The 18,147-nt window shown below is 33.0% G+C and overlaps 2 protein-coding genes across 5 annotated transcripts; both read left to right on the forward strand.

Annotated features, from left to right (window-relative positions):
- The first annotated feature begins 956 nt into the window (after positions 1-956).
- LOC136775437 (hemolymph lipopolysaccharide-binding protein-like) lies at positions 957-2,558 on the forward strand. Its single transcript, XM_066730201.1, has 2 exons — positions 957-1,530; positions 1,833-2,558. Exons 1-2 carry the CDS (start codon positions 1,135-1,137, stop codon positions 2,124-2,126), a joined length of 690 nt encoding a protein of 229 aa, XP_066586298.1. The 5' UTR covers positions 957-1,134; the 3' UTR covers positions 2,127-2,558.
- A 599-nt stretch (positions 2,559-3,157) lies between these two features.
- Positions 3,158-12,569, forward strand: LOC136775326 (acyl-CoA Delta-9 desaturase-like). Of its 4 annotated transcripts, none has more exons than XM_066730001.1 (7): positions 3,158-3,477; positions 3,689-3,756; positions 10,130-10,381; positions 10,579-10,709; positions 10,838-11,043; positions 11,234-11,416; positions 11,612-12,569. In XM_066730001.1, exons 3-7 carry the CDS (start codon positions 10,171-10,173, stop codon positions 11,886-11,888), a joined length of 1,008 nt encoding a protein of 335 aa, XP_066586098.1. In that variant the 5' UTR covers positions 3,158-3,477; positions 3,689-3,756; positions 10,130-10,170; the 3' UTR covers positions 11,889-12,569. The 4 variants fall into 4 exon arrangements, with proteins under 4 accessions (XP_066586098.1, XP_066586099.1, XP_066586101.1 ...); XM_066730002.1 differs by having other exon boundaries at positions 3,701-3,756; XM_066730004.1 differs by lacking the exon at positions 3,689-3,756.
- The last annotated feature ends 5,578 nt before the right edge of the window (positions 12,570-18,147 follow it).

Raw genomic sequence — 18,147 nt, forward strand, 5'->3', positions numbered from 1 at the left:
TTGCTCTAGCTGTGACCTAACTTTTTTTATTATAATTATAATATTTTCCATTAAAAACAAAGGTACAAGATAACTTGTTAAACATTCGTTTAATTCGTTTCATTTATATAATTGTATTAATAGATTTATGAAATAATTTTAACTTTCTTGTAAAATATTATAATAATTAATTTTTAAAATAGTTAGGGAATTTAAATCGCAATTTACATATTTTTTTATAGATATAGAGAGATCTTAGGCCATGGGGTTGAATTTGCATAGGAAGACTATTTAGATTTATGAATAGTTAATAAATAATTCAGCTTAAAATTGATTTCGTTAACTCTCTTTTGTTAACTATTTTTTACAGATGAAAAGCGAGAAACTGATCTTGGCGGTGTAGTAACTTCCGAGCTCTATCTAATTGAGCAAGATTGCTACAGATTGGATAGGTTTTTTGCTTATTTAATCGGAACGTAAAATAAATCTAAATAATCTTATGTCTTCATACAGAACGCAATTAAAAGAGCGATGTAGCGTGATGCAATGCATTTAATACAGACGTTTATGAACATGTACATATTACTTCAGGCGACTAAGCAGTAAAAGGTAGCATTACTTTTCACAATGCCTTTTATAAAAAATTTTTACGTTATTTTTAACAAACGTGTGAACAATTGAATGTACGACTTCTAAAAATGATTAAACAAGGAATTTTCTTAAAAGACTCAGCATTGATTTGAACAATTTTACTCTATTAATTAGAAAAAGAGAATGACATTTGCTAGGCTTCAAAAAGAAACTTAATTTTAAGACTTTCGAAAATATCGGTATTTTTGGTACTTGGAATACGAGTTGACCTTGACCAGGCATTAGTCAGGGGTCTCGGATTCGCTCTAATTTGAAGAGGGCCTCTGTCGTGTCGGTACAGATCGGGCGGGTCCGGATTAGCTTCGGACATGTCCTTTGTTCGTACTCAGGAGGAGGTTCAGTTCAGTTCTTATACTTAACTCAGTCAGTTTTCTGACGCCTATTTGACTAAACGCAGCGTCTGATGAACACACACTGTTTTCGACTATACGAAGATTCACATTTCCGGTGATTAATAATAAAGAAACCGAGAAGTAAAACGTGCTATCACTAATACGTATAAACATGCGCGCTATTTTATTAGCTTCCATCTTATTGGAAGTTGTTCTCGTATGGTCTACTCCTCTATTATCGACCAGCAGTTATGAATCTAATGTCGAGGCTGATCCTTCGATAACCGGGGTCTCCCAAACTTGCAATTGTAGCCGGAACGATATGAATGGATTTCCATGGCCCGGTCATGTGATGGCACCGCAATTGCACAATTTGGTAGTTCACGGAATGGCTTGCACCTGTAACATCGCTAAGAGGACCTTGGCAACTCGCGACGATTACCATTACAAACCAGGAATCGGCGCGCACAAACTCCATACGAGAGCAGCCATTTGGAACGATGCTAGAAAACTCTGCAATGAGGAAGGGGCCCATCTCGCTGTTATCAACTCAATTGCTGAAGCTCAGGTTTCAAAAAGAATATCTATTTTGTCAACAGTTCTTTTTAATTATCCCATAATTGAATACGAGACTACATTTTAATTAAAGTATAATAAAATATTAAACTAATTACACACCAGAACCAATATTTCATTTTAGTAAAATTAGCTAAGCGAAGTTTCTGATTCTTTTGTGTAAATATAATATTTACTTTGGAATAAATCTTTCGTTAAGTTTAATCTAGATTCGATTTACTCAACTATTAATTTTAATGTTATTTTTCTGGTTTTAATTTTTATTATTTTATGATTCTCTGTACATGTGTGCAGGTTTTACAGGATATGCTGAAAAATACGGGGAGCATAATTGGAGCAGCTTATCCAGATGAAGCTTTATTAGGCATTCATGATTTATACACCGAGGGAGATTGGGTGACAGTTTTAGGCGAATCGTTGGGAAAAACTGGCTACACAGTTTGGAGCGACAAATGGGGAGGCCAGCCGGACAACGGAGGAGGCAAGCAGAATTGTGGTGCTTTGTTGAAGGATGGGGGTATGGACGATGTTGCTTGTTCCGTTGCTTTCCCCTTCTTCTGTGAACTACCGGCCTTACAGTTCTTCTGAGAATTCTCCACAGATTCTTAGTCTGTTTCTATTTCATTTTTCATTCTCATATACGTTTATACACATTTGCTCCATCTTCGTAATTATTTTTAATCAAAACTGTCTAAAAAATTTTATACTTTGTTTATTTGAGGTAATTGTTACTTGATTGTAAGTTGATAATAATGTAGATCTTTTTTACATTGCCTCTGCGATTTAAGAACATTACATAAATTATATTGAAATGTTTTATGAATTGTAAATCTTTCATTTTTAAGCTTTTAATGAATTTAATGAAATTAATACATATACTTGTTTTATTTTCTTCTTTCACCTTCTTATACTTCATTCCTCGTTACTTTTATATACTATTCACCTTTATTCATTAATTTTGTAATTGTTGATAGAGTTTGCTTAAAATAAAATTTATTTCTTGTTATCTCACAATTATAGTTATATCACTTGTCATATTTATCAAACCGATATTCATGAGTATACCGAATAAATGTTAGACGAGTTGAGATCGTATATGTATATATAATACAATGCTAAGCTTAGTGTAATTCAATCTTTGCTTACTTAATCGCAGATGCGATATTATTTCACGAAACTCTGACGGACCGAATCTTTAGGTGCAAAACACTTGCAATTAAAATTACTATTATTAATAACACGCCAATAAAAATACCACCAATTATTTTAACATAGAAATACAGTTACTCAAAATATTAATCATGCAAATCACAACAAATGATAAATCTCGTAAAATAAACACTTCAACATTTTTTTTTCTATAGCCCTTTCCCGTACTTTAGCGAGTATGATTCGCGATGAAGACTTTGGACCAAACATGAATATCGCGAGTCTGGCTAGCGACCAGATACTTGTGCGAAACGTAAACATAACATAATAGTAAAAGCATTAAAGTTTACTTCTTCAACAGCAGTATTGTGTAAAATTGACTATACCACAGGTGTCGCGGGCATCTACATTTCGGTTCGTATTGCGACTGTTTACAAGAGCATCAGTCAGTCCAGTCTGTTTAGCAGGCTTCGAAGCCTACCGCTTGGGCCCGAGTTTCGTCGAGCTAAATGGCACGGGAAGGGCCTGGGCTAAATAGCTAGCGTTCGTTAGTTAACAGAGCCGGGCGGAGTACAAGAGTGATATATGCTAAAATTTGCAGCTGTAGGCATGTATAAAAAAAGAATGCTTGTTAGAGCAGTACGCATAGTGTACATTAGTACCTTATTTTCCATATTCTTTTTGGTTCAGCATCGTTTAATAGATATTCCTAATCCTATCGTACATATGACGACTCTTTCTGTGGGATTAATCTATGGTATATTGTTCAAACAGTGATGTTTTAAATGAGGTACATTAATACTAAAATTTTATCATAAAATCTTTTAACGATTCAATTTATAATCGATATTCTTAGAGTTGCAGTTATAATTCTAATTTTACATAATAAATTTTCTGCAGAAAAATATATGATCAAAAATGGAGTTAAAGTGTGCTAGATTGAGTTATAAGGCACGATAAAGTTAATTAATTAATAATTTAAAACGTATTAACATTTGCAGTGTCAAAATAAGTTACAGGTGTCGTCGGTTTGATGGAGATTTTACTTTATTGAACAATTATAAGTGAGGTATGGCAATGACAGTTGATTTAATCGCGTTAATTAAATAATGACCACTTATATGCTAAACTAAGTGCGCTTATTAATGTCAAATAGATAAATAAGTACTATTCGTAAGTCTAACGTCGATTGGCGTACTGCTGTGAATGTTATACGCGAAAACCCGTTATTTTATCTATGCAGTATTGCTAGTATCACAGTTAGAGAATGTTTCATATATAATACGTGTAACACTTTCTTCTCGAAACGGTGTTGATGGATCAAAAAAATCACCAGGATGTACCTTGCGATACAAAATTGGCTTCATTTATCAATCCCTTCTACTAACCATCATCACATAATCTCGTTACTTGTAAAACTGTTAAACATAATTGCTAATGTGGTTACTATATGCAATATGTTACTGCCACTCTTCTGATATTTTTTTCATTACAAAAAATCCCATCCAATTCTATCCAAATTTTTTGACCAAAGAGTAAAAAAGTTAATAATTTGATTCCCTTGAAATTATAAATTAAAGGATGAATCCATATAAAACTTTGAAATTGGGACTGATTACGAAATTTTCAGGGTTAATGCAGGATCTTGTAGACTTTTCTTTCTTACATGAAAAAATTGAAACGTAAAGAACTTAATTGCAAATAATTTCTTTCTTACTCATGTCATAAAAGTAACAGGGTGCAATTCTCTTGTGAAATGGTTCATTTTTAATAGTCATTACACACAGTTCCATTTCCCACTCTGGAATTTTGTTGCCCAAACGACGAGTAAACGAGAAAATCTCTGCATTATTTACGATCTTTTCGAGAGGAACCTCCGTGATTGAAATATATTTTTACATGAACGATGGTTTGACTTATTTGTTTAGTTTTATTTTTCTGTATTTATACCTGTGCTCTCATAAGTCGATCATTTTTTTATTACAGTTAAAATATACACGATCTGTTAAAATGTATGTTATTTTAAGTTTTGAAAAGAACATATGTGGCATTTTCGAGAGGGAAACTTACACTAGAATAATTCTTGTGCTGAATTAAAGAGAGCATTAGTTTAATAAAAAAATAACAGGATATATGATGTAAAATATTTTAAAAATAAATGAGTGATAGTTTGGACCGAAAAATCTAGAATTATAGTAAGTATTAGTTGAGAGCAAAGGGTGGGAAGGAAAGAGTAGTGGGGTATCGAAAGCAGTGGTGATGCTAATGTATGATGTATGGAGAAGGGGTAGAAAAACGAGAAGCAAATTAAAGAGATTTCTCCTACCAAAGATAGGATTTCCACTACACGTACTCTCACCGTAGGTTATCTATCTACCCCTCCCTAAAACGGAATCTATATCAAACCAGCCGATTCGATGATTCCCTGAGAATTCGCGCTCATGTTGATCCATCAGCTTCAAAAGTTTACCTAATATTGTTCTCTTATACCATTTAACAGATTAGTTTTTACGTTCCATCGTTTTTAAGTTTCTTCTCCTATTGTGATTAAATGGTAAGTTCAGGAATTGTATTTTTTTTATTCGACAAGGCTAAGATAATGGGATTTTTTAATTTTAATTAATATTTTTATATATTACTAATTTTACTATGACAAACTGCTTTAAAAGAAATAGTTTATATAGCTTTTCTGATATTATTAATTTAAAACATACATGTTCAAATTTGTTAGATAATTTAATACTTGTTCAATAATAAAATAATATAATATTACTGTGAATTAGTTTAAGTTAATTTGTTACAATATAGTGATTCTAATGTTATAGTTCAATTTAAACAAATTATGGTAGTTTTAATTGCTACATTTTTATTGTAGTACTCCCTCCGGTTTGTATGTATATTATTTAAAGTATTTTCATACACACACACACAAACGTTGGTCATAATGATTCTCTGAAACCTTGAATAATTAGTACAATTTTGATACTGGAATGTATTTTTTGAAATTGACCCACAGATTATTTTATGTTTAAATATTTAGCATTTTCGATAATAATATAGTTAATATATTTATTTAACCAATTTACAAAAAGTCGGATTTTTTTTCAAGATTACTTATGCCGTATATAATTAAACATTTAAAAAAAGTTATTGAACATAGACCGAAAGGACAGAATAAATATTGATAGAAGTAGATTTATTGGTTTATGTACAGGAGGGAGAGAGGAGGGAGTGGTGTGTCTGACGTAGACTACTGAACTGTTCTCTGATGAGAGGACGAAAGTAGCAATTGACGTTAGGTCAGTTTCCGTGATGAGAAAGTGTTCACTCTCGGAAGGTTCGCGGCAGACATATCCTATCCAATTATTTCAAAGTGTTCAACTCTCGATCAACGTTTTTCCTTTCATATCCCACATATAAGTACACGCAGCAAACACACGCGTATCCGCCTTAACCACTTCCTCAAACATATATAGTTTACTACCGGTGGTACTTGCTCTACCCAATCATTCAGTTGTGATATACCTGAGAATGTCATTAAATAGTTCTGCTTAAACATTTAAAAATTCCTATACATCCTGCTTTCCTATTGATCTTATGTAAACTTATATTGATAATGACTTCTTATACTTTAATTCTCTATTTTTCTCAATTAACTATTTTTATTATAATTTAGAGTTGTTCGTATATAATTATTACCATAAATATGTATAAAAAATAATACAAAAAGCTTCGATACCCAAAAAACATTTTATTTGATTTAATAGTACTATCATAATTGTGTGATAAATGTGTGTATATGTGTGAATATAAATATAATTTAAGTTATTCGAGACTTTAGGAGACTAAAAAATGTTCAAATTATATAATTATTGGGCAAAGTTTTATGACGCTGCTGTTACTTTTTCGCTTTATTAAATAAAAAATCTTTGACACACTTATGTATTTCCCATTGCACATGCGCTTGGTAACATAGGTAAGCAGAAATTATTTACTGTCAAGTAACTTTCACAAGATCTACGTTAATTGCAAAAATCTTGTAAATTCATTAACCTCATTTTTTTTGTTTCATATAGCAAAAGCAATAAACCAATAGGCCAAGACCCCAAGATGAAATATATTAAAATAATACGTTTATCATTGCTGGATTTCATGATTTTTTATATAAAAATAACTGAATTTTAGATTTCGAATTCAATAACAGTTGAAAGCTCAAAATAATAGCAAAATTTCATTAAATTATATAATTTCTAGTTAAATTTCGTAGCTTCTTGATTTAAGAATTTTCAAACAGAATATTTACAATGTCCATTTGTTTATAGCATCAACTTTCACTTTTCTTCTAATTTATTAATGTTTATATATGGACGTATTCCATTTGATGTTTCTAACACTCCTAATGCATAAGTAGTTGGACATATCTATACAAAATTGGAGCAATGGAAACATCAAATAAAATGCGCTCTATATATCTTTGGTACTTTAATCTTTTATACCTTATGACATATCGGTGTATCTAGATTTTTTTATAAATGTTACCAACACTTTTCAATCAGGAATGGATTGAATGACCTAGACAGACAGTTTTAGATATACCTTTCTCTTTGATCTAATTGTTTTTTCCTAGTTTGAATTAGATGCGGATCTCTTAGCGTAAATGCAGTTTTTATGGACGCTATATTGAAAAGCTCCGGCACTAACTTACTTAATTTATTACGGTGGCCATTTTATCGTTTGTTTTTTCCTGTAAATAACATTTTTAATACTGAACTTTAATACTCGTTTGATGAAACATTAACCTAAGTGCCCTGCTTTCGATACTTTCTGGCTCACACTTTGTGATATAAATCATATATTATATTAGAAAATCTCTTATTTTTCCTTAAAACTAATTTTCAACATTTTTAAAAATATTATTTTATTTACGTACAACTCTCTCTCTTTCTTTAGAATCAAAAACTAAATTTATATAGGATTAAATTTTTAATAATTAACTTTTGTAATATAATTTAAACCATGTATCACTACTGCATTTTCTTAAAGCATTAATAAATTTAGTATCTAAGTCGTGGGGTAGGGCTCAGTAATTCACAACAATTTTAAGAGACATTAAAAATTCGTAAATTTCTTAAAAATATATCTATAGGTAATTTTATTTTGTCCCTCATGTCAACGATTACAAATACAATCATTTATGTAACAAATAAAATTAACGTAAGACTATAAAATGTTTAGCTTCGTATTGGTAAATTCAGTGAAATGGAGAGTTTACTATCCATACGGGAAAAGACAACTGATGAACTAAAATCTCGACTCATTTTGGCCACATCTGGTGGGTTAGGCAAAGCAAATAAGAGGAGAAATACGTTATTATTGGTAGCGGAAGCAAAGCAACTAGCTATGAGGATTAGGCTTCCTAGGCAGTTCAATGGAAATCTGATGAGACTTTCTAATAATTTATAGTAACAAATTAAAAGAGAAGCAAAAGAAAAAAAGGGGTGGGGGAAACCGAGAAAGAGAGAATTAAAGAGGATAAATACAGAATTAAGATAAGATGAAAAGGGCTACTTATATAATCTTATCTTACTGAAAAATGTAAAAGAACAAAAGAAAGTGAGAAAAAAAAACTGGAAAGGCGGATATGATTGTAGATGAATGCTGATAAAACAGGAAGCAGGATTCAATTAACTGTTAAGTAAAGTTTAACATGCTAATCTTTACTGACGGATTGTTGCAATGAGTGTTTCAACTTTACCTATTTAAGGAAATAGTACATTTACATTAAAATTATTAGAGTCCAGCCACAAATACATAATATTAGAATTTTTTTAATATTTTCATTATGACGAGCAATAACGAAACAAGATTTTATTTGATTTTTAAAATGAAAATTGATATTCCTTGAGAAAATCGGTGTGATATATTGCGATTTTCAGCCTTTCCATGTCCCAAACGTATTATATATCACATATACATACGTTTCACTAAATTTATTCTATATATACCAATTATCTGTAATTCCCTAATAAAATATTTTTTAATCTAAATACGTCCTCACTCAACATATTAGTTCTTATAACCTATTCATAATAGTATAAAGTTTCTGCATGCACTTATAATAAACATAAAACTATATACACTACACATCGGGCAGCGTTTACCTAATATGTATATACAAGTATGCATATCTTGTAAATAGATAGTGGAATGAATGACCTAGTTTATCGAAATGATTAATATTATAGATTATCGAATTTTTGTTTTGCATTTCCTATAAAATTTAAAAGTGGAATCTCTAGTAGGAATAAAAGTATCGTCGATAGATGCATTGCTACAAACACTTGTTTGCATGCAGTATATAATTGCTAAAAGTTAAGATTATGCATTTTTTAATCATAAAAAAAATATAATTAACAACTAAATTTTGTATTACTGTTACAAAGCTTCAGCTGCGATTCAATAAGAAAAGTAAACGTATTATCGATATTACTGCGGTAACGGCAAAAGGTTTTCTTTTCATTTCGAAAGCGGCATTTTATTAAAATCTCTTTTTACTTTCAAGTTCAACGCTCGTTAACGACGTTCTTCCATAAGCATCTCTATTTGTTGGTTAAGAAGACCTTAATCGAGATCGTTTCGTCCCACTATATTAACCATGACTGATCGATAACGATATTTTCACCATCTTTCTCTTCTTTTCACCAGTGTTAGAAAATCTTTTAGTTATAGAATATATTATATGCCGGGTGTAATATTAAATTATTGCTTTATGTCGAAAGAATTATTTATTGAGGGCTCTATCTGCTTAAATCCATTCAACTGCTAGGATCTATTCTAAATTATGCATATGCGATAAAATGCTTGAGACACTTTTATATAATTGCCATTATGTTGGCATGCAGAGCAATTTGCACATAACGAACAGTGCAAATCTCTCTTCCTAGTATCATACGCGTTTGGGACGCACGTTTCTATTTATCCAAATGGAAGTGAATGAAGCAAGACATAATAACCTTAGCCTCGAACTTGTGGCTGGTTAGAATGCGGTTTGCCTCGCCCTTGCAAGAAAGTATGGTTTTCATTCGATCTTGAAAACTCGCATCACTGTCTCTTTCTAAGTACATTGGACCGGTTCCCTCTGACCGGTTCTCCGTTATTAGCTGATCGATATCAGTTATACTTGTAGTTTTGAATTAATCATTTAACCGTACATACATATTAGAACGGTACTTGTTGTAAATATTAATAACTAACACAATTATCGATAGTAACTTTACTTTGCAATTAAGAAATATTTTTTAATGGTTATTAATTATTACTATTTTCTGTCGAAGTTAAATCTTGTAAAAATTTTTGTAATGTTTTTGACTTCATTTTTAGATAATTATGTTCAAATTTGGTAAAACTGAAATAAAGGATCCATATATTTCACAATATTACAGATAAACGGAAGTGAGGCAGCTTAAAAAAAATTTCACGCAAAATGTATTCTTCAACCATAACGCAGTATGAGGAAAGAGCCCCGGAGCCACGAGTAGAGCCAGATCAACCGATGGAAATTAAGGATGTTCCTCGTAGACAATTACAACCATTCATATACAGAAATATTATTGTGCTTGCTATTTTACATGTTGTTGCCTTCTACACCTTATTCTTCCATAGTCTTGAAGCAAAACTGTACACCTGGCTTCTTAGTAAGCATAAATAAATTATATATAAAATAATAAGAAAAAACAAATACCTTTTAAACGTTAAATTAAATTATATATTTATTGAAAAATTACCACTTACAATTTTCACATGAGTGATACGAGAACAATTTTATTTATTATTTTTTCTATTTTTATTTAAACATTTTATTATTATATTAAAAATAATTTCGTATTTAAAGGTCCATTTTGGGGATATACTGGTGGCTTAGGTATCACGGCTGGAGCGCATCGGCTTTGGGCCCATCGCAGTTATTCGGCGAAACTTCCACTAAGAATATTCCTCGCATTTATTTATTGCATGGCTGGACAGGTAATTATTCGCTTAACACTTTCACGCCCACACGGTTCGTAAAAATTTTATTCTTTGTAATCGAAACTTATTAATTAAAATGTATAATATAAAGAAAAATATATAAACAGAGAATATTCTACTTTTAGACACATTTGTCAAAATGGATTCGTGATCACAGAACTCATCATAGATACACAGAAACCCCAGCTGATCCACATGACGCAAATCGAGGATTTTTCTTTTCTCACATCGGCTGGTTGATGATGAAAAGACATCCTGCTGTGAAACAATATGGATCAAAAATCGATATGAGTGATATCAAGGCAGATCCTGTGATTCAATTCTTTGACAAGTACGTTAAGATTTCGCTGTTTATTTTTAATTGGATCTTAATTAGATTTCAATAATACTTTGATTCGACTCAAAATTTGAAATATTCTTTATAATGGAATTAAGCTGATAAATATCCAATGACTCCAACTTTCCGATATTGCTAGACATTATTAGTATTAATTATGTTTGGATTTTTCTTAATGTTTTAGATACTATATACCAATCATGATTCTTCTTACGTTTGTAATACCAACATTAATACCAGTTTATTGTTGGAACGAGACCTGGCGTCTTAGCATCTATGCTGTGATAATTCGTTATGTATGGCTACTGAATGTAACTTTCTTCGTTAATAGTTTTGCTCATATGTGGGGTAATCGTCCATACAACAGGTAACTCTTCGATTAATTGTTCAAAAAATGGATTTTCAAACAATGCTAGAAATTGAATAAAGAGCATTTTGTCTGACGAAATTTAATCAGTTTTTAATCTCAGTGCCCTTAAAAGCGAAGTTAAAACAAATTTTTGTCAGATTTTAATTATAATGTCGTATTAATGTCATTTTATTGTTAATATTTAATTTTTAGTTCTCTCAGGCCAACGGAAAATCCAACCGTATCTTTTTTTACACTTGGGGAAGGTTGGCACAATTATCACCATTCCTTTCCATGGGATTACAAAGCAGCTGAATTAGGTAATTTCAGTCTTAATGGCTCAGCAGCATTCATTAATCTTATGGCGAAAACAGGTTTAGCGTACGATTTGAAATCGCCTAGTAAGGAACTTGTAGAGAAAACTGCTTTAAAAAAAGGTGACGGAACTCAAAGTTTATGGGGTACGAAATTTGAACACAAAAAGTATTAATAAACAAGATTTATATACTAATATCATAAACGTTCTTAATTCATTGATGCGAAAATTGTTGAAAGGTTTGAATAAGAAAATGAACAAATTTTCAATTCTTTATGTAAATAGTTTATTTTTAAATAAAAGATTCACCAAACCTATGCCCAATTTTTAGCAGTCAATCAGCTTTTAAGAGCGTTTATATTTAAAATCTGCAATTTTTTTATGCATCACTCTCAATAAAACTATTTGTGGTGGTAAACTTCTATAGTATAAAACGCTCGAAGATAGTGCAATGTAAAAAAATTGTAGAAATACTCAGTCGTTTCGAGAAATGTAACCTTGAGTAAAAATTTCTTTTATGACGTAAAAATAGTGATTGTACAAGTATTAAACTCATTGAGAATGAATTGTTATTACATTCTATGCGAGTATATTTCCGCCGAGGCATATCAAATTTTAAAAGATTTGACAGCTCTTTATTGTATATACATAAATGCATTGCAAATGACATTTTAGTCATGTTGTTCATTTGTCTCTAATGATGATGGCTTATTTTTATACTTTGTTTTGCGAAAACCGAACAATACGTCTGTTTATCAATGTATTTAATTGTAGATATTAGACTGTTATATAATTTTATGATTTTACTAGACTAATTTTTACTTATAGAAATATGTATAAATTATAAGAATTTGGATTATGCATTTCATGAATATTTTGTACTATTAAATAATAAAATATTGTTAACTGAATGAAAAAGAATAAATAAGGAATATATTTTTTTGAGCAATCACCTAAAATTGAAACCCATTTTCATTTACTTTCCAATACCACGTAGTGTAATTTGAAAGAAAAAAGAAAGAAGTGGTATTTGACGTTTACTTTTATTAGTTTCGATAGTGAAAACTAAAATTATGATAGAATTTTTATTCGCGAGTAAATTACTAGGTAAACCATTTTAATATAATTATACCCTATACCACTATAAATAAATCGCTGTTTACTTTCACCAGACGTCTCTAAAGACTTGTCGCTCAAATGCCATTTAGCGCTCTTAACGAGATCTTGCACACTGCAATTAAGAGCGAAAAGCCGTGTCAACGATACACCGAACTTTGACGAACGATTACAATTTTTTATAATAAATATCTTAATGCCGTTGCTAATTGATTTTTCTAGTAAAACAGTCATACACACATAGATATTATCAAAGAAATGAAAATAAATTTTATTTTAAAATTAACACAATTAAAAATGTTTTATATTTTTTGAAAATCTGTTTTACAATAAAGAACAGTTTATATCTTCGTTTAAATAATATAATAATAAATTTGGAAACGGCTTGTCAATAACACGTCGAGTCGTTGAAGCGCATTTTTATCTTAAAAGATTATGTTCGGTAATATTACCTGGATGCACTCGAAAATCTCGTTGCGACTTGCAGCTATATACCGTTTACGCACACTATGCGACGCGGATTGTTTAAACGACATTACACGACGTGAAATTTTTAAACGCGCACTTTTACCCCAGAGTGAGGTCGTCCATTGTGACAAAAGAACGTTATTCAATTAAATTGTAGTGCGAGTTAACTTTACAATTAATTTTTAATCTTAATATTAAAATAATGAAACTTACAGGCTATAAGATTCCTCGAAGCTTTATCCTTTAGTCGCTGCAAACACATATATATACACACATACACAGCGACGCGCTACGCACTGACAATATTTACAAGTTTTCTGATTATTACACGAAACTTACGCAGATAAAAAAACTTTCATTTTCACCATACACTGCATTCCTTTACTATAACTGTTAAGATATCTCAATGTCATTACTTAAAACGCACTCTTGATATAATTAAAATTGCGGAAACTATACAGAATTTAATATTAAATGTGTAAAAATTTATTTGTTATTAACGTAGATTACTTATATATTTCCAATACTAAATAGTAGAATAGTTTAACCGTAGATTTGAAATTATTTAGAAATTAATAATTATTATTAAAATCTTGATGAAAATTAAATAAAATGCAATAAACTAATGAATGTTAATTAAATTTATTTAGATTTAATAAAATATGGCACAATTTTATTAATATAATAAAAGAAATAGTAAATATGTGATGAAAATAATATATTAAATTATTTTAACGGGAATCCGTATACCGACATTACAGGGCAAAAACTATTTGGCATGCAGCGTCTTCATTTATTGGCGGATTGTAAAGTTATTATAGGTTTTTGGAAATGCCAGAAGATTATCTACTGAAGTACATTGGGCAAATTAACAAAAAATGAAGAAAAATTTTTGTTTAAATAAATATATTAACATTATTGAGAAACAACAATTAAATCGCAAAATTCCCCAACGTACTTTACTTGATAATGTTCTTACGTTTCCAAAAAAATCGACAAAAATGCAAATCCGCCAACAAATGACGACGCTGCATGCGAAACAGTTTTCGCCCTGTAATGTCGGTATACGGATTCCCGTTAATCGGCACTACTTCGAAATAAATGTCAATGTTGCGCAGTCTCAAATTACAGCCAATCAGATGCGATTATTTAGTAAATTGCCCAATGGGCGGTACATACCTGTTCAGGTGGTCTTCCGCGTAACGTGGCAATCGGTCCAATTGTCAATTATCCGCGAACGGGGTGTCAGTGAATCGAGTACCGCGATTTTTTCTAATCACTGACAATTATTTCGAGTTACTCGAGATTAAATAAAATTTAATATTTTATTTTCATCGCATATGTGCTATTTATTTTATAATATTATTAAAATTGTGCCGGATTTTATAATATTTAAATAAATTTAATTAGCTTTAATTATTTTGTTACAAGTTATTTAATTTTAATTAAGATTCTAATGGTTATTATTAATTTTTAAATAAATTTAGAATTATGGTTAAAATATTTTAATAATCAGTGTTATGAAATAATAAGTAATCGGTATTGATGATAAAAAAATTATTTAAAAATTAAATTTAGCTTTTTCCTATATAGTTTTCGCGTATTATAATTACGTCTAAGTGAATTTTAAGAAATGTCATTGGGATATATTAATAAAATATATAGTAATAGAATACGGTGCGTGATGAAAATAAGAGCTTTAATCTGTGTCTGATTCGCGTAATAATTAGAAAATTTGTGACTACAGTCAGTGCGTATCGCGATTATTGTGTATCTGTGTGTAAGTGCTGCAGCGATTAAAGACAGAAACCTCAAGGACTGTTATAGCCATCAGTTTTACTTTTATTATATTAACGTTAAATAAATTAAAATTAACTCTATAAAAATAAATGGAATAATTTCTTTCTGTTACGGTGGGCGACCATACTACAGGGTCAGAGTGCGCGTTTAAAAATTTCGCGTTACGCAGTGCCATTGAAAATCCGAGATTCGTAGTGTCAGTCGAGAAGTGTTCGTCGCGGAGTGTGGTTGTCCCGCGTAGTATACGTTAAAATAAAATTCGCGTAGCGCAGTGCGGTTTTAAAAATCCGAGTTTCATAGTGTTAGTCGAGAAGTGTTCGTCGCGGAGTGCGGTTGTCCCGCGTAGTATATGTTAAAATAAAATTCGCGTAGCGCAGTGCCATTGAAAAATCCGAGATTCGTAGTGTCAGTAGAGCAGTATTCGTCGCGGAGTCCGGTTGTCCCGCGTTGTATATGTTAAAAAAAATTGCGTCGCGCAGTGCCGTTTGAAAAATCCGAGATTCGTAGTGTCAGTCGAGAAGTGTTCGTCGCGGAGTGTGGTTTTCCCGCGTAGTATACGTTAAAATAAAATTCGCGTCGCGCAGTGCGGTGTTAAAAATCCGAGTTTCGTAGTGTTAGTCGAGAAGTGTTCGTCGCGGAGTGCGGTTGTCCCGCGTAGTATATGTTAAAATAAAATTCGCGTAGCGCAGTGCCATTGAAAATCCGAGATTTATAGTGTCAGTCGAGAAGTGTTCGTCGCGGTGAGCGGTTGTCCCGTGTAGTATACGTTAAAATAAAATTCGCGTAGCGCAGTGCCATTGAAAATCCGAGATTTGTAGTGTCAGTCGAGAAGTATTCGTCGCGGTGTGCGGTTGCCCCGCGTAGTATACTTTAAAATAAAATTTGCGTCGCGCAGTGCCATTGAAAAATCCGAGATCGTAGTGTCAGTCGAGAAGTATTCGTCGCGGAGTCCGGTTGTCCCGCGTTGTATATGTTAAAAAAAATTGCGTCGCGCAGTGCCATTGAAAATCCGAGATTTGTAGTGTCAGTCGAGAAGTGTTCGTCGCGGTGTGCGGTTGTCCCGCGTAGTATACGTTAAAATAAAATTCGCGTCTCGCAGTGCCATTGAAAATCCGAGATTTGTAGTGTCAGTCGAGAAGTGTTCGTCGCGGAGTGCAGTTGTCCCGTGTAGTATACGTTAAAATAAAATTCGCGTAGCGCAGTGCCATTGAAAGTCCGAGATTTGTAGTGTCAGTCGAGAAGTATTCGTCGCGGTGTGCGGTTGCCCCGCGTAGTATACTTTAAAATAAAATTTGCGTCACGCAGTGCCATTGAAAAATACGAGATCGTAGTGTCAGTCGAGAATAGTTCGTCGCGGAGTGCGGTTGTCCCGCGTAGTATACGTTAAGATAAAATTCGCGTCGCGCAGTGCCATTGAAAATCCGAGATTTGTAGTGTCAGTCGAGAAGTGTTCGTCGCGGAGTGCAGTTGTCCCGTGTAGTATACGTTAAAATAAAATTCGCGTAGCGCAGTGCCATTGAAAGTCCGAGATTTGTAGTGTCAGTCGAGAAGTGTTCGTCGCGGAGTGCAGTTGTCCCGTGTAGTATACGTTAAAATAAAATTCGCGTAGCGCAGTGCCATTGAAAATCCGAGATTTGTAGTGTCAGTCGAGAAGTGTTCGTCGCGGTGTGCAGTTGTCCCGTGTAGTATACGTTAAAATAAAATTCGCGTCGCGCAATGCCGTTTGAAAAATCCGAGATTCTTAGTGTCAGTCGAAAAGTGTTCGTCGCGGAGTGCAGTTGTCCTGCGTAGTATACGTTAAAATAAAATTCGAGTAGTGCAGTGCGGTTTTCAAAATCCGAGTTTCATAGTGTTAGTCGAGAAGTGTTCGTCGCGAAGCACGGTATTCCCCCGTAGTATACTTTAAAATAAAATTCGCGTCGCGCAGTGCCATTGAAAATCCGAGATTTGTAGTGTCAGTCGAGAAGTGTTCGTCGCGGTGTGCGGTTGTCCCGTGTAGTATACGTTAAAATAAAATTCGCGTAGCGCAGTGCCATTGAAAATCCGAGATTTGTAGTGTCAGTCGAGAAGTGTTCGTCGCGGAGTGCAGTTGTCCCGTGTAGTATACGTTAAAATAAAATTCGCGTAGCGCAGTGCCATTGAAAATCCGAGATTTGTAGTGTCAGTCGAGAAGTGTTCATCGCGGTGTGCGGTTGTCCCGTGTAGTATACGTTAAAATAAAATTCGCGTAGCACAGTGCCATTGAAAATCCGAGATTTGCAGTGTCAGTCGAGAAGTGTTCGTCGCGGAGAGTGGTTGTCCCGCGTAGTATACGTTAAAATAAAATTCGCGTAGCGCAGTGCGGTTTTAAAATTCCGAGATTCGTACTGTCAGTCGAGAAGTGTTCGTCGCGGAGTGCGGTTGTCCCGCGTAGTATACGTTAAAATAAAATTCGCGTCGCGCAGTGCCATTGAAAATCCGAGATTTGTAGTGTAAGTCGAGAAGTGTTCGTCGCGGTGTGCGGTTGTCCCGCGTAGTATACGTTAAAATAAAATTCGCGTAGCGCAGTGCGGTGTTAAAAATCCGAGTTTCGTAGTGTCAGTCGAGAAGTGTTCGTCGCGAAGCACGGTTGTCCCGCGTAGTATACGTTAAAATAAAATTCGCATAGCGCAGTGCGGTTTTAAAAATCCGAGATTCGTACTGTCAGTCGAGAAGTGTTCGTCGCGGAGTGAGGTTGTCCCCCGTAGTATAGGTTAAAATAAAATTCGCGTCGCGCAGTGCCATTGAAAATCCGAGATTTGTAGTGTCAGTCGAGAAGTGTTCGTCGCGGAGTGCAGTTGTCCCGCGTAGTATACGTTAAAATAAAATTCGCGTCGCGCAATGCCGTTTGAAAAATCCGAGATTCTTAGTGTCAGTCGAAAAGTGTTCGTCGCGGAGTGCAGTTGTCCTGCGTAGTATACGTTAAAATAAAATTCGCGTAGTGCAGTGCGGTTTTAAAAATCCGAGTTTCATAGTGTTAGTCGAGAAGTGTTCGTCGCGAAGCACGGTATTCCCCCGTAGTATACGTTAA

This window comes from Prorops nasuta, unplaced genomic scaffold (genome assembly GCF_024137725.1).
Source record: "Prorops nasuta isolate Cenicafe-Biocafe unplaced genomic scaffold, Cenicafe_Pnas_1.2 PNAS00008, whole genome shotgun sequence".
NCBI classification, from domain to species: Eukaryota; Metazoa; Arthropoda; class Insecta; order Hymenoptera; family Bethylidae; genus Prorops; species Prorops nasuta.